We start from the raw sequence: 18,421 nt of genomic DNA on the forward strand, positions 1-18,421 counted from the left end.
CTTTATACATTCCTTCAATGTACTAATAATCGCTTCGTATGTTTCAATTACAATTTTTCCTATTGTTTGCGGAGCTATGGCCGTCAAAAATTTTAAATCTTCATAAGTTGCACCACTGGCCAAAAAAACAGACAATAATATTTTTTATGACAAGAAAAATGGCAAGTGTTGTACCACTTTGGAAACTTGACTAAACAGACCATCTTTTAAAATTACTTGCCAAGGGTGTTGTATTACTCCTTTTTTAGAAATCGTGTGTCAAACTTGATAGACATAAATTCTTTCAACCTTAACTCAATCAAATTAATATATTTTTTTGCAAAATTAACGATTTTTGTTGTTTGATTTGTGACTTCTATAGTAGCATGGTTCACAAGGAATACATTATTAAAAAAATCACTATTAAATTGCGAACATTTCTGACCGTAGTTCCTAAAGACATGATGTGCAGGACCGATTTTTAACGTTTTCAAAAATATGTCTATTACCACTTAACTGGAAGTTTTTTCTCATTTTTACCAGAACAGGTATGGGTTGGCCTCTCACCCGGTGCCCGCTTGACGTTGAGTTTCGGGACACCTGTATATTGTGATGGACACATTTTAAGTTACACTTTGGCCATCGGCGCGTGATTACAATAACGCTGAGCAATAGAATTGGCTCTAATGAGATACATAAGTAGTTAATAAGTCTAAGCGAAAAGCATTCGTAGCCACGAACACAATAGACATGTAATAACTAAAATAAATTAGTATTCTTAAACTAAAAAGTGTTTAAATATTGTTGGAAATAAATATATACACCCTAACCACCTGGAAACCCAAATGGGGTCAATACAATATGCAAAACATATTTTTTTTATTAAAGATTTTGCCGTATTGGTTGAAAAATTGGCTTAGTGTTGTTATTGAATAATAAAAGAATTTTTTATTTATTAGGAACAAACATTTTTGTAGTGTTTCCTCTCACACGGCTTAACATGTGATGATCAATATTTTGGCAGACGTCAATAATTTCGTCAATAACACCATAAAAAGAAATCTAAAGGTGTCAGATCTGGTGATCTTGTTGGCCATTCAATCGGCCCACGTCGACCGATCCACCGTCCATTAAAATCTGTATCAAAATAATTTCGTACCATTGCCAAATAATGTGGAGGAGCCATTTCAAAATCGTCAGGATTCTGGTGTACAATTTGCAAAAGACTTGGATTAATATCTTCTTCTAATAATCTTAAATACAATTCCGGTCTAATTTTCGGTTAGGAATATTGGTCTCACGATGTGATTTCCCAATATGCCTGTCCAAACATTTATTTTCTTGGGAAATTGAGTGTTAACTTCACGATATTCATGTGAACTAAAATCACTCTAGTAACGTACATTTTGCCGATGCAATTTTCCATCCAAAAAGAAAGTACATTCATCACTGAAACAAATCTAAAAATATTTCCCCGCCGTTGTTGGACCCACATCACACGTTGATGCGATAGCAGCAGACGACATCATGCACGCATTAACTACTTCTGTTAACATCTGCACTTGTGTGTCTTCAGAAATCGAACGACGACCAGTTCTTTTACGGTCCTCGACGCTTCCAGTTTCCAAAAACTTATTTACAAGTTCTCTTAAATACTTTCGACTAATTGGATGTTCAGGAAATCGTTCATTAAATTGTCGCTCTGTTTCATGTACATTTCTGTCAGCACGAGGGAATATTAAAATTCCTCCGATTTTGTGCTCTAAACTCCTTCTAGCCATTTTGATCTCGCTTTTCTTTGGTTATACTTGGTCGGGTAGAATTCCAAGATAGAAATGAAGGACAATATTTGCATGCTGCCTTAAATAGAAAATTTCAAGGTACCTACAAACTTTAAAATTGTTATGACAATTTTTTCTTAGAAGTTTTAAGAAGAACTTTCTTTTTATCCTTTTCTTGCATTGATTGTTTCATAAAAACATTCTAAAAGAATTGCCGATTTTAACCCTGCTTAACCCGAGCGTAGACCGACCTTTAACTGACCGTCCACCATTTATCTGGCCCATTGTATCTCGACAGGTAGTCAACGAAGATGCGTTGGTTTTTCCGGCGAAATTTCGCATTTTGTTTAATATTTATGTAAAAAACTAATAAACCGATATTTGATTGTGAGGTATCGTTGGATTCGTATTGTTTTATTCTTTCGAAAGATACCATAATATACTGGGTGTTCCATTTAAAAAAACAAAGTTGATCCATTTTCCGGAAAAACTAAAAGTGATAGCAAAATTTTCCATAAGACAATATTTGTGCTGATAAAATATAGAAACTGACGTTTTTTTGCTCATATTGATATCTCAATCTGTTCAGAAGTTAAACAGGGGGGGGGTTACTTTACGCTAGCACTGTATAATGAGTTGCATACTGAGCTTACGATTGCAGATGTGGCGCGGTTTCGAATGGGAGTTTATGCGGGGCTACTCGAGAGTCAAACTTTGATTATCAATCAGGGATGATATTTGAATGTGTTGGGTGACGCATTCAGTTGGTAGCACTGGTTGGTTATTTGGCGGTCTGGCATTTTTGATTTTTGCTTTTCTATTTTTATTTTTGTTTTCGTTCAATTTTTGATATTGTGGCGAACATCTGGACGCCAGAGAACTTTTTTAACCGTTCAAAAAAATCTCTCTCCGGTCATCTGGGCAGGACACCCTTTTGGTCCAGGCAAAGGGTTCCCGGAAAACTTTCACCGGAGATATTACTGGACGCTCTCCGTGGCGAACATCTGGACGCCAGAAAGCGTTCGAAACAATTCAGAAGAACTCTCTCCGTACATCTGGACAGCAGATCCTTTTGGTCCAGACAAGGACTCGAAGAGAGCTTTCACCGGGGATGTTACTGGACTCGGGGATAAAAGGAACCAGGATCGGCCCAGAGAGTTCAGTCAGTTACCACCAGTTACCATCACTTATCAGTTAGCAGTTACCATCGGCAGATCAGTCAGCAGTTACCCTTTTCGCGTCCGCACTTACATTATTGTTATTATTGTTGTAAATAAAATTTTGTTGTTGAAGACATTGGTTTTCCTAAAACTTCCTCCCGCTACTATCAAACCATTAGCCCCGCAGATATCTTTACATTAAGTCTGTAAAATTTATATATGCTCATTTTTCTTTTTTCTTTTCTCTTACTTGTGTCTGATGTAGATTGGTTTAAGTAATCGGAATGTGAATTAGTGTTAGTTTTATTAGTATTAGTATTATTGAATCTTTTTATTTTGTGTACTTGTTTAATTAAATAGAAATATTAATTTTGTTTATCTCATTGTTTTATAGAATATAATGTTTTTAATTCAATTTTCATATTTTAAATTTAAATGCTATTTTATTTTTCATTTGTAAAAAAGAAACTGGTTTAAAAGTCACGTTACTCGTTTTATCCCAATTCAATTCAGTTCTTTACATAATTCAGACAGAGTATTTCTTCAACAATTCATAAATGTGTTTGTTAATCGAATCTTATCAAATTGTTAGTTCAGTTAAAGTTCATGTATTAAACAGTTAAATAAACTAATGTAAGTGATACACGGGGTGTTTTTCTTTCGAAATCTTACTTGTGCGCGTGTAAGTACTTTTTTTCAAAACATTCTTTTCTTTATATAATTCTGAAATTTTCGTATACCCGGCAATTGGTATAATTATTAACATTTATTGGTCCTTCGAGCCGGATTAGCCTAAATTCCGGTGTATTTCGAGTAGATTTTTGTAACCGTTTGTTCTTTCCGGCATCAGCCTTTTTTTTTGAACTGGATTTTATCTCAACATTCAATATGTCGAAAAGTGACAAACCGAGTCTCGAAACTACGGTCGAGCGACAAAACGATTTATATGGTTTGATTTCACGTACTATGGACAATCTAAAAAAACTCGCGGTCGCGAAACGTACGCGCGGAACAGTAAAATCGCGGTTGGAGCGACTCGAAGTAAATTGGGAAGAGTTTAATAAAAACCATAAAATGTTATCTCAATATAAGGTAACTTATAGCGATTGGAATTATTTTTCGGGAAACGTATTTTCTTTATCCATTTCAACGCCATCGCGTACGCGACATCTTCCGGTCATTAATCTTCCAAAATTTGATGGTGATTACGTTAATTGGACGCAATTTCGCGATTTATTTAAATCCATGGTTCTCGATAATAATGACCTCTCGGATGTTGAAAAATTGCAGTATCTGAAAATGTGTGTAACAAACGAGCCAGCACAATTAATAAAAAATTTATTAATTACGAACGAAAATTTGAAAAAAGCTTGGTCAATCATGACTGAAATGTATGAAAATCGTCGGTTACTTATTGATTCACAACTATCGGTCTTGTTTTCTTCCAAACCTCTAAAAAATGAGTCAGCAACCGAGTTAAAGCGATTTTTAGGAGAAATCAAAGAGGCGTTAGGAGCCTTGGAATCGCTGGGTTGTTCCGTTGAGCATTGGGACCCTCTCTTAATCTACTTATTCGTGAGAAAACTTGATACGGAATCAGTTAAAGAATGGGAAAAGTTAATTGGAAGTAATTCAGATCCACCAAAATATTCGAAATTAGAAGAATTTTTATTCAATCGTTTAAGAGCTCTCGAATCAGTTGAAATTTCTACCCTCTGAAAACGAATATAAAATCACATAACGCAACAACTTCTAACATGAACTGTGTAATGAGAATCATTACCTTTCAATGTGTAATGAGTATCTTTCGAAAACACCGAATCAACGTTCCGATTTTGTCATTTCAAAGAAGCTGTGTTTTAACTGTCTTGGATCTCACTTCAGATCAAAATGTCGTATTGAAAAAAGATGTAAAATATGCCATAAAAAGCATCATACAACTTTACACGATTCAAAGCCCTTGAATGTAAATCCCATTCAATCTCAACAATCTAATACAAATAATCAAATATTTCAAAATCCTTCGACATCCAGTCACCTCATACACTCGCATCATGTTCATACTCCGGTTTATATTAGCAACCGCAATGATTGGTGTCGTTTCTCGGCTTGGAGAATGCGGGACAATTTAAAAAGAGAGTAAAACCAATTTGCGTTACAACGTGACTTGACTTTTTATTTTAGAATAATAATAATAAACAACACTTTTTGTATCTCTATGGATTTACAATTTTTGTTAAAAAAGAACTTATTACTATGATTTATATTTTGATGAATTCATTTATGATTTAATTTATAATTGTGGTGGTTGCCACATATATTCCCTCCCACAACAGGAAATGATAATGGCTATAAAAAGAAAAGGAGTAACGAAACATTCAGTCTTGAATTGAAAAACGCTGTTTTTATTACCAATATTTCGATTTCCAACAAAGGAAAATAAATATTGGTTTGTGAAGGTAGATTGCATTGTAGGCAAAAGCTGAGGTGTATTGAACTCAGGTAAAATATACACCTCAGCAAATATGTAAGTAATCGAGTCGACGTTGAAAAGCGACAGTCGGCATCGACTAGGTATAAGAATTAGTAATAGAAATAAAGTACAAATTAGTAAAGGGAAGATTGGGTTTCATTTCATCATCCAAGCCCTCCATAAAAAGGGACATTACATGGCGATCCTGCCAGGATACAACGAATAAAGAAAATTGAAAAAAAAATGAATTGTACGAATCAACGACATCAGTTTTGAAGATTACCGAAAATTATCGCATAGTCAAAAATGGGTTATAATCAATCAAAAGAGGAAAAAGAGGTTATAATTAGCCAAGCTGGTAACAGTGGCGGTACTACTTCGGATGTCCCCTTTAGTGTAAAATATGTTACGGAAATTGTGGTAATACTCTTCATTGTGGTTATCATTGGATATTTCTTGTGGCGTCGATGTGAGCAGAGGATGCAGAAGAAGATGCGAAGAGAAATAATCAGGAGCCGCGACCTAATCGCTTTAAATATTCGTGAAGACCAGTAATGTGCGCGCGTGATGTGTAAAGTTCGGTTGATTTTCCGACCTACATGGAAATCGTCGAGATTTTCAAGAAACTATTAAATGAAATTAAGGTATTTAGAACTAATAGAATAAAAGATAATCAAGACGCGAGAAAAAATTTAGTGTTTAATAACAAAAAATTAGAAATATTAAACGATTTTACAATTAGATTAAAACAATTAATTCGGGATAATAAAGAAAGCTTAAAAAACGTAGATGTAGCGAATGAAATTAGTATCTATAATAAAGAGATAGAAAGCGTAATTAAGGAAATTCATGGTATCCTCATTAGTAGATTAAATATTCAAGAAACAATGGGTGAAGCTTTTGATTTAAAAGTAGCTGGTAGTTTACTACCGTCGATGGACGGAAATGAGGATACCACGAAAAAGTTGATTGATTGTATTAAGTTATATTCAGATATGGTAAAAGTTGAAGACCAACCACGGTTAATAAATTTCATATTAAAAACTCGACTCTCTGAGAATGCAAAAATTCGGTTAAATAGTACTTATACATCGGTAGGAGACCTAACTAGCGATCTAAGAGCTAATTTTGTTACACAAAAGTCTGCGGTAGTTTTATCTAACCAACTTCATCAAGCGCATCAATTCGATAAATCTATATGTGGAAAATTTAGAATGAATTAAACGAAGCCAGGGGAATCCCTGGTTGCGTGGAACACATCGGCGCAGCGACAACCGATAAGCAGTACCACTCGAACCAGCGAGGTGAAATGTTCGAAGCGCATCGCACCCCTACTGTATTATGTTATGTTTTTATTTTCTGTTATTTCTATCTAAAGTTACTTATTGTGTTTAAAAGAGTAAATAAGTAAGCTTTTTATGAACCGTGGTGCGTTTTATTAAAACTATTTCCACATTTTGGTGCCGAAACCACGGGAAGCTTACGGAAATTTACGTAGCGAAGTGACGTGTGTGTAGAGAACAAAGAAAAATCAACGATGGATTTAGCTGTAAGAAAGACAACACGTGCTCAGTTAACCAAGCTGATAAATCAATCGAAAGATATAATCACGCGGCAATTAAATAGTGATATTGTTGATGAAATCGACGTATTACTAGCGAAAATAAAAGCGGTTCAGATAAATTTAGAAGACGTAAACGAGAGATTGGCGCCTACGTTTGGAGAAGATCAAATGGAAGCGGAGTGCGAAAAAATCATAGAGTACAATGAACAAGCGATGGACGCCATAGCAAGGTTGCAGTGCCGCCGTCGGAAGGCTAACGTCAGCGCCGTCAGCGGGGAAACGACTAGCCAGGCGCCCAGTCCAGCTGGAAGCGGGACATCTCCAGCGATTGGTATACAAACAACCGTTAAAAATACGGTAAGGTTACCGAAACTAGAATTAAAGAAATTCAACGGTGATATTGCGACGTGGCCAGAATTCTGGGAACAATTTAAACAATCGGTTCATGATAGCGAATTAGATGACGTAGGCAAGTTTGCTTATTTAAAATCTTATTTAACGGGACGTGCGGCGGCCACTATAGCTGGGTTGACGTCGAGTGGAGCTTCTTACGTAAACGCGATAGAACTTTTGAAAGCGGAATTCGGAAACTCGCAACGTATCGTCGATTCATACGTTGAAACATTAATGGATATCGCGTCGGTAAAATACGAAACGGACATTAACGGACTTCGAAAGCTATTTAATACAGCGTCAACAATAACAAAATCTTTAGCGACACTAGGAATAGCGCCGGAACAATACGGACTCCTAGTAAAATCAATAATATTTAAAGCGTTACCGTATAAAATGCGAGTGAGATTTAATAAGGACAAATTTACGGGACAATTCAATAACGAACACGAGAATAGCGACGATGCGGTTTCGGTTAGCGGTGATTCAACTCAAAGCGCGGATTACAACAAAGAGTTGACAAATTTACTTCAGTTTATAAAAATTGAACTTTGTTCATTAGAACAAGCGGAGTGCGTGACAACCGGACCAGGCAAGGATCGTAATAAAACCGATAATCAAAAATCTAAACAAGGTCACGGGTACGCGAAAAATAAAGACAATTATACTGTGGCGGGATTGTTAACGGAAGTAAAGAACGTGTGTTTCTTCTGCAAGTCGTCAGATCATACAACACCAAATTGCAACGGATCCTTGACGATAACACAGAAGAAGGACAAACTCAAAGCCGATAGACGATGTTATAGATGTACAAAACCAAAGCATCTATCAAAGGAGTGCAAAACTAATATCAAGTGCAGAAGATGCCTCCAGCGACATGCAACGACTGTATGCGAGCGAAGAAAACTAAGTGACCAGAGGCGTACAGACGACGAGGATACAGCGACAAATTCAACAAGTTTGCTAACAAACGGTCAACTGAGCAAAGTGTATTTACAAACAGCGTGCGCACAAATAGTAACGAAAGATGACAATGCAACGATAAGATTGGTGCTGGACGGCGGTAGCCAACTCACATTCATAAGAGAATGTATCTCTCGTCAATTAGGACTAAAAGTTATTGGCAAGCATAAGATATCTATTCAACCATTTGGCGAAAGAGATCGAACACCAGCGAAGTTATGCAATCGAGTGCAAGTAAACCTCAAATGCTTGAATACAGGAAACATAACTCAGATTAATGCAGTAGAAGTTTCTGAAATTTGTTTTGATACACTGAATCCACCTACATTAAACGAACCAGCGATCAGACAATTTGCAGCAAAGTATCAGCTGGCTGATAGTTCTGAAGAAGGACAGCGTAACGGAATTGTGCTTTTGATTGGCGCAGACTATTATTGGAAGCTTGTCACGGGCGAAGTAAAACAACTGACCAATGGATTGACGGCAGTAAATTCCACATTAGGGTGGACAATACACGGACCAAGCAGCGTAGCTAACCAATACGACTTCATGGTCAACTTTAACACAGCGACGGTTCTACATGCACAAGTAACAAGCGATTCTATGGACTTGAAACGGTTTTGGTCAATGGAAACTCTCGGTATAAACGCGACCGCGAACGTGCAAAGTGATTTTACAACGGGTTTTAAAAACAAATACATAAACTGGCGAGACGGGCGGTATGAAGTGTCGTTACCGTGGAAAATTGACCAATTTTTAGACTCGAATTACGCGGGAGCTCTAGCGAGACTAAAAACACTAACGTCTAAACTACATAAAAGCGGAAAGTTAAATGAGTATGACGTAGCAATGCGCGAATACCTAAAAAACAATTGTGCAGAAGAGGTAACTAACGAGACAGACGCGAACCGGAAGTACTATATGCCACACAGGGCAGTCTACCGCGACGATAAAGACACAAGTAAAGTTCGTGTAGTGTTTGACGCATCCGCGCATGCGCCGGGTTTCGAATCGCTTAATGAACAATTGCACTGCGGAGACAATTTAATTCCTGATTTATTACAAATGTTATTGAATTTCCGTATAGGTGCAATAGGTGTAACTGCTGACATCGAAAAGGCGTTTCTACAAATATCGATAAACGACAACGATCGCGACGTGCTGCGATTCCTGTGGTATAAAGATCCAGTACCTGAAAACTTGACGTCAGCGATGGAACTATCAAACATAACGACATACCGCATGAAGAGAGTAACGTTTGGGATCATTAGCAGTCCATTCCTTTTGGCAGCAACATTGCGTAAACATTTCGAAGACCAGCCAGAAAAGTTACAAAACACAGCGTCAATTTTGTCCAAGTCATTTTACGTCGATGATTTAGTGACGGCAGCAAGTACCCTGGATGAAGCTCAGAACTTATATAGCGAGTCAATGCAGATTCTGCAAGCTGCAAACATGAATTTAAGAAAGTGGTGCTCTAATGATGCAACAATGATGGCAGTGTTTCAAACAAATGAAAAGGTAACCAGACAAGGTGAGCAAAAGGTGTTGGGCATATTGTGGCATACATTACATGATGAATTAGGAGTAAGTGTACAGTCAGAGGAAGAAGACACAGTACCGACAAAGCGTAAAGTTCTGAAAACAGTAGCGAAGATTTACGACCCATTAGGATTACTTGGACCATGCACAGTAAAATCGAAAATTCTACTGCAAACCTTGTGGAAGAAAAAACTGAATTGGGATGATGTATTAGACCCAGAACAAAGCGGAGAATGGTCAAAATGGTGCAAAGAACTAAATGACTTGTCTGAGCTAAGAGTGCCCAGGTGTATCATTCAAAACAAAAGGGACAAGGTAGATCTTCACATTTTTGCAGACGCAAGTCCATATGCATATGGAGCAGTAGCTTACATAAGATGCCTATCAAACAACGAATGCAACTATGTGATGTCAAAAAACAGAGTTGCTCCAATAGATAAATCAGGTCAACGGGAACTTACATTACCTAAGTTAGAACTGACAGCAGCTTTATGTGCAGCGAGACTTCAAAATTACATTGCAAAAAATATGTTGATCAATATCCAGAAGACGACTCTGTGGTCAGATTCAAAGATATCCTTATATTGGATTAGAGGAAAATCCAAGAAATGGAAACCTTACGTACAAAATCGTGTAAACGAAATACACAAATTGAGCGATGGCGTATGGAGATATTGTCCTGGAAAAGAAAATCCTGCAGATCTATTAACGAGAGGAATTTCAGCCAAAACATTAATTCATTCTAACTTATGGTTGCGAGGCCCTAAATGGCTGAATGATGAAGAGAATTGGCCGAGCGATGAATATTTTGAACCAGATGTGGATCAAGTTAGCAGTTTTTTAACTATACAACGAAACGAATCCACACCGGAAACACAGCCCATATTTCCATTGGAAAAGTATGGAACATATGAGAAAATTATGCGAATCACGGCTTATGTTATAAGATTTATTAAATTAACAAAGAAGATGTACAAATCAAAGCGATTATCGACACAAGATCTAAATGAAGCAGGCACTTATTGGATAAAATATATACAAGAAAAGGATTTTCCGAATGAGGTGAAAGCTTTAAAAAGGGGAATGCCGATACAATCATCATCTTCGATTCTGATGTTGAAACCATTTCTAGATGAGAATGGTGTCATGCGTTTATTAGGAAGATTAGATGAAGCGCCTTTGAGCTATGATGAGAAACATCCAATCATACTACCAAAACGATCAATGTTGACGGAAAAAATTATAAGGAAATGTCATGAGGGGGTAAATCATTATGGAGTGAATGCGACTTTAGCTGAACTAAGAAAGAGATTTTGGGTTCCGCAAGGACGTCAGAAAGTTAAAGCAATCCTTAACCAATGTTTGAAATGTAAACGATTGAAAGGAAAACCTGGAAACGAAGAATGTGCTCCACTACCAAAGACTCGCGTAACTATGACAAATCCATTTAATATAACAGGCATTGACTTTGCTGGTCCACTATACGCCAACGTCGCAGGTCAACGAACGAAAACATATATAATGTTATTTACGTGTGCGGTTATAAGAGCAGTCCATCTGGAATTGGTTCCAGATTTGACAACTGAATGTTGTATAAGAGGGTTGAGAAGGTTCATTGCCAGAAGGGGCGTTCCTGATGTTGTATACTCTGATAATGCCAAAACGTTTAAGAGAACAGACCTTGAATTAAGAAAATTATCCGCTATCTTGGAATCAGAAAAGATTCAGGATTTAGTTAGAAAGCACCGAATTCATTGGAGGTTTATAGCGGAAAGAGCTCCATGGTGGGGTGGCTTTTGGGAGAGAATGGTAAAAACCGTTAAAGACGCATTAAAAGTAACTTTAGGTAGAGCATACGTCGAACGAGACGAATTAGAAACTATTTTAATAGAAATCGAGGCGACAATAAATTCTCGTCCACTTACATATATCAGTGATGACTCAACAGATTTGACTATATTATCTCCTTCTCATTTTTTGACTGGAAGGACTGAAGTAGGATTTTGTATGAATTTAACCTCGAAGGAGATAAGTAGATCTGAAATATTGAAAAGGTGGAGAGATAGAGAGAAAACGTTGAAAAGATTTTGGGACAGGTGGCGTTCCGATTATTTACAACAATTGCGGACAGCGCATCTAAGAAAATCGATAAATGCCAAATCATTGAATATTGGGGATGTTGTTTTGGTGCAAGAAAACAGTCCTAGGTTGCAGTGGAAGATGGGCAGGGTTGTGAATTTGTACCAAGGTAGAGATAATAAAATAAGGGCATGTGAAGTAAAGTTAAGCGGCGGAACTACATTACGACGACCAGTCCAACTCTTGTACCCCTTGGAGTTACAAGCCTTTTCGCCGGGGGAGGATGTGGAAAATTTAGAATGAATTAAACGAAGCCAGGGGAATCCCTGGTTGCGTGGAACACATCGGCGCAGCGACAACCGATAAGCAGTACCACTCGAACCAGCGAGGTGAAATGTTCGAAGCGCATCGCACCCCTACTGTATTATGTTATGTTTTTATTTTCTGTTATTTCTATCTAAAGTTACTTATTGTGTTTAAAAGAGTAAATAAGTAAGCTTTTTATGAACCGTGGTGCGTTTTATTAAAACTATTTCCACACTATAGATGATTTTGGTCAAGAAATTGAACAACTTCTGAGTAACCTTACTTGGGCTCAGGCAGGAAATGATGCAACATTATTGCAATCTTTGAAAGTGGTCAATGAAAAAATTGCTGTTAATTCTTTTTGCAATGGAATTAAAAACCATGACATTAGAATGATAGTTAAAGCCAGAAATTGCTCAACATTGAGAGATGCAATAAGCGCCGCGAAAGATGAAGAACGAAATAAACCATCTTCATCTAATGTGTTTCATTATGATAAGCGGGGAGGTTATAATAGAGGAAACAGGGGTGTAAATAGAAATTGTAAGAGAGGTTTTGCTGGCAATGCCAACAGAGGAAACAGAGGTTTTCAAAATTTTCAAAATTGTAAACCATTTCAAAATCAAAATTTTGCACATTCAGGTAATTTTAATTATCGAAACAATAATTATTCGTTTCCTCAGTCTAACCGTGGACAAATGCAAGTACAGCGTCGGCCTTATCGAGGTCGGGGCACTAACCGCGGACATTCACAACAAAATCAAAGTGCTTATTATGCGGAAAACATGACATCGGAAGAAAATAATTCACGATCCGATGAAAGGTTTTTTCGTGAATAAAACGAAAAATGACGAGGTAATTTTAAACATTCAGATGGTATGAACTATGCGCGTATGCGATATAGGGCAAATGATTTATTTTTTCTTATAGACACGGGGGCTTCGGTAAGCATAATTTTTTCAAAAGTTTTACAGTCAAATGAACACATTAATACAAATAAACAAGTAGTTATTAACGGAATAGCTGGCTCTACAAAATCAATTGGGTCAGTTAATCTTTCTTTAAACCCTGCATTTGATTACGAAATAAATCACGAATTTTTAGTTTTAAAGGATTCTGGAGGTCGAATGGATGGAATTATTGGAACAGACTTTCTCATAAAACATTCAGCAAATATTAATTTTCAAAAATTTTTACTTTCTTTTGGTACAATTACTATACCTTTAGAATCAGATTATTATAATTGTACTACAATTCCTCCCCGATGCGAGATAGTTAAGTACTGTTGGGTAGATGACCCCGATGAGTGTGTGATTCATTCTATTGAAATTTGCGAAGGAGTTTTTATAGCTGGTGCTATAGCTAACCCAAAATCACACATGATTCCAGTTCGGTTTTTAAATACCAATGATACTATTGTTAAAATTAGAAACTTCCAACCTACAACATCAAATTTATCAAGTTATGATTTATTTAGTTTTGATCATCACCAGATTTCTTTAGAAAGAGTTGATAACTTATTAGATTTAATTAACACAAAAGATTTAAATAAGGAAGAAAAAGATTCAATCCAAAAAATTTGCGCGAAGTATGCCGACATATTTTTATTAGAAAATGATCATGTTACTGTAACAAACGTTGTAAAAGAAAGTATAAAATTAAAGGAAAATGCACAACCTGTTTATGTACGCCCATATCGCTTACCACATAGTCAAAAACAAGAAATCGACAAACAGATTAGCAAAATGTTAACTGATAAAATCATCGAAGAAACAAAATCTAGTCCTTTATTAATAGTCACGAAAAAACCTGATGCTAACGGTAATAAAAAATGGAGGGTAGTTGTGGACTACAGACTCTTAAATAAAAACATAGAAGATGATAGGTTTCCCTTACCAAATATTACCGATATATTAGATTCGTTAGCTGGTGCATTTTACTTTTCACATTTGGATCTTTCACAGGGGTACTATCAGATCGAATTAGAACCTTCAAGTAGAAAATACACTGCTTTTACAACTAGTAAAGGTCAATTTCAGATGACCAGACTGCCTATGGGGCTGAAAACCAGTCCAAGTTCCTTCTCAAGAGCCATGACTATTGCTATGTCTGGATTGAATTTTGAGTCTTGTTTCGTTTATCTCGATGATTTGATTGTTTTCGGAAACAATTTACAAAATCACAATCAAAATTTAATTAAAGTTCTTGATAGACTTCGAAAAGTGAATTTGAAGCTCAATCCAGGAAAGTGTCAATTTTTAAAAAAAGAAATATTATATTTAGGACATCTTATTTCGGCAGATGGTATTTATCCCGATCCAAACAAAATTACTGCAATTCAAAATTATCCCGTACCTAAGTCAGCCGATGAAACTAAACGGTTCGTAGCTTTTGCTAATTATTATCGTAAATTTATTCAAAATTTTGCTGAAATTGTTATTCCTTTAAATAAATTATCGCGAAAATCAGTAAGTTTTGAATGGGATAAAAACTGTCAGAAGTCGTTTGATAGTTTAAAACAGGCATTAATAAAACCACCAGTTTTACAGTATCCAAATTTTTCTCTCGATAATCAATTTATTCTTAGAACTGATGCTTCTGGGTACGCAATTGGGGCTGTCCTTTGTAATTCTGATGATAGACCAGTTGCATATGCTAGTAGAGCTTTAAACAAAGCGGAAATTAACTATGCTACAATCGAAAAGGAACTTTTGGCTATAGTTTGGTCTATTAAACATTTCAGACCGTATTTGTATGGACGTAAATTCAAAATTTATACAGACCACAGACCTTTGGTATATCTGTTTGGAATGACTAATCCGTCGTCCAGGTTAACAAAATTTAGGTTAGTTCTTGAAGAGTATAATTTTGAGGTGCATTATGTGAGGGGTACGCAGAATGCGCCTGCTGACGCATTGTCAAGAATAAAAATTGATGTCAAAGACCTTAAAGTTTTAACAGAAAATGTTTTTATAACAACGAGAGCTCAAGCTAAAAACGAAATAAAGAAAGCTGCAAATTCAGAGATTGACGAAAGTACTAAAGATGGTACAAGGACTGGCCACCCTGGTATTGTCGAACTGTTGAAGCAACCTCTGAATTCAGTAGAACTAAGATGTTTAAACAAAAGAGAATTATCATCTATTCACAATAAATTAATTAAGTCGAGAAAGCTTTTATATGATGTAAAATTACAAATAATTTATATAATTAATGATTTATCGACTCTAGCTCTAGACGCAGAGTTGAAATCTTTATCTAGTATTTGTAAAAAATATGGAATTCCAGAATTGTTTATATTAAAGTATAAAGAAAATGAAAATTTAATTAAGCGCTTAACAAATGATTGCAATCGAATACGAGAATATAATCTTAAAATTAACATTATTTCTAATGCAAAAGGCATACATTGCAAGCAAACTCGACAATTAATTTTAAACGACTTTCATTTGCTTCCGACCGGAGGTCATGCCGGTGTGAATAGAATGTATGCAAATGTGAAAAAATATTATTTTTGGGTAAATTTAAAGAGTGACATAGAAAAATTCATTAAAAAATGTGACGACTGTCAGAGGCACAAGTATTCCAAAAATCAAATCGAACCTCTAACAATTACAACAACAGCGTCATCAGCATTCGAGAAAGTATATTTAGACCTTGTAGGACCCATAACCCAGGATAATGACGATAATCGATACATACTGACACTTCAGTGTGAACTTAGTAAGTTCGTAGAAGCTTATCCGCTTAAAAACAAGGAATCTGAAACGGTGGCAAGATCATTTGTTAATAATTTCATCTTAAAATTTGGGATTCCGAAAGATATTGTTACCGACCAAGGTACCGAATTTTTAGCAAAAGTTTTCCAACAATCAGCACAAATGTTGGGAATTAAACATCTAACCTCTACCGCTTACCATCATGAAACCTTAGGTTCTCTCGAAAATACGCATAAAAATCTGGGGGCGTATTTACGCATACAAACCAACAAATTCCCATACACGTGGAGTTCTTGGATACCTTTTTGGTGTTTTTCTTTTAACAATACCGTCCATAGTGAAACTAAATACACTCCTCATGAGTTAGTTTTTGGAAAGGTTTGTAATTTGCCACTCAACACTCTAAATAATAGAGAGCCCATTTATAATTTTGATAACTATCCGAACGAACTAAAATACCAATTAAGCTGTGCATGGAATGATGCTCAGAAAAACTTAATACAATCAAAAACCGATAGAAAATGTAAGTTAGATAATAAGATTAATAGTGTTAAGTATAAATTTAATGACAAAGTGTTGTTAAAAAGTGAAGGACAGAATAAAATGGAAGCAATATATAAGGGACCCTTTAAAGTTATAATTGATCAGGCGCCTAACGTAATTTTAAAAATAAACAATAAGCATGTTGTAGTACATAAGAATAGAGTTAAACCTTATTATAGTTAAAAAAAAAAACATTTTAATAGTGATAAATAAAATAAACATTGTAACGTTAATTTTATTTTATAAAACCGGGAAGGTGTGAAGGTAGATTGCATTGTAGGCAAAAGCTGAGGTGTATTGAACTCAGGTAAAATATACACCTCAGCAAATATGTAAGTAATCGAGTCGACGTTGAAAAGCGACAGTCGGCATCGACTAGGTATAAGAATTAGTAATAGAAATAAAGTACCAATTAGTAAAGGGAAGATTGGGTTTCATTTCATCATCCAAGCCCTCCATAAAAAGGGACATTACAGGTTCAGCAACAGACCATTTGAAATGCATATAAAAAGAAACGCATCTGTTGACGTATAGTACTGTCAACTGATGTTTATAAAATTAATTTGGTTATTTTAAATTGACAATGTGATGAATTTTGGTTAATTAGTTATTCTGATGTATCAACGTAGTTGACATTGTCATAATTGTCATGCAACTTATCATTCAAAATGAATGCAGGTTTTAAACGATCTATGCTGATGGTATCATGTAAGTTATTACGAAGAATCTTAAAGGTTTTTTCATATTTTTTAATAACCTTTAAGGTCCATCATAACTAAAATTAAGTGAAGGTCGACGACCTTCGATTCTAACAAAAACATAATTTGAATTAAATAAATCTTTATGAATAAAAGGTTTTGAATAACAATGGAATGATGAAGAAATTGGCTTAATTGCGGAGAAACTCTGTCGCAAATTTGATAAAAGTGGTTCAATTTCCACTTGTGAGGTAGAAGTAATAAAGAATTCTCCGGGCAATCGGAGTGTTTGACCGTATACTAATTCAGCGGAAGTACAACCGAGATCCTCTTTTAATGTAGATCGTAGTCCTAATAAAATGAGTGGAAGAGCGTCGTTCCACTTTTTACCAGAACTACTAGCAGTAATAGCGGTTTTGAGAGTTCGGTGAAATCTCTCTAAAATACCATTACTTTGTGGATGGTATGTGGAAGTGTGTATTTGATGGATACCAAGTATTTTATTAAATTGAGAAAAAAGTTTGGATTCAAACTGTTTGCCTCGATCATGGGTAATAGTGTGAGGTATACCGAATCTTGAAAAATGATGACGAAGTAATGTAGTCGCTATGGTAGAAGAGGTTATATCTTTGAGGGGAAACGCTTCAGGCCATCGAGTAAACCGATCAATAACGGTTAGTATGTAAGTACAACCAAGTGATGGGGAAAGAGGACCAATTAAATCAATATGTATATGTTCAAATCTACCTCTCGGAATGGGTATGTTCTGAGGAGGAGATTTGATATGTCTATGAACTTTCGCTTGTTGGCAATTTAGACAAGCTTTTGTCCATAATTGAATGTTTCTAGACATGTGAGGCCAAAAGAAGCGAGATTTAAGATTGTGAAGTGTTGATCGAATGCCAGAATGAGTTAAATTATGAAATTTATCAAAGACTTCTTTTCTCAAATTTTTAGGAATATAAATTCTGTGTGAAGTTAAAGAAGTTTCACACCAAACTTTGCATTTTGTATTTGCAACCGTTTGAAGAGATAATTGGTATGGAGTATTGTTCGAAAATTGATTGCGTAGAAGATGATTTAACTCCTCATCTTTGACTTGGGCTGCTCGTATGTCCTCAGGCGATGGATAATTAGATGAAAGGGATTCAATAGTGATTCGTGACAAAGCATCGGCTACAATATTAGAGTCACCTTTAATAAATTTGATATCTTAGATAT

General features: G+C 35.8%; 1 protein-coding gene across 1 annotated transcript; it reads left to right on the forward strand.

The window, feature by feature from the left end:
• The first annotated feature begins 6,930 nt into the window (after positions 1–6,930).
• Positions 6,931–12,237, forward strand: LOC111423464 (uncharacterized). The gene has a single exon (XM_023056691.2). It carries the CDS (start codon positions 6,931–6,933, stop codon positions 12,235–12,237), a length of 5,307 nt encoding a protein of 1,768 aa, XP_022912459.2.
• The last annotated feature ends 6,184 nt before the right edge of the window (positions 12,238–18,421 follow it).

This window comes from Onthophagus taurus, unplaced genomic scaffold (assembly GCF_036711975.1).
Source record: "Onthophagus taurus isolate NC unplaced genomic scaffold, IU_Otau_3.0 ScKx7SY_15, whole genome shotgun sequence".
In the NCBI taxonomy this organism is placed as follows: Eukaryota; Metazoa; Arthropoda; class Insecta; order Coleoptera; family Scarabaeidae; genus Onthophagus; species Onthophagus taurus.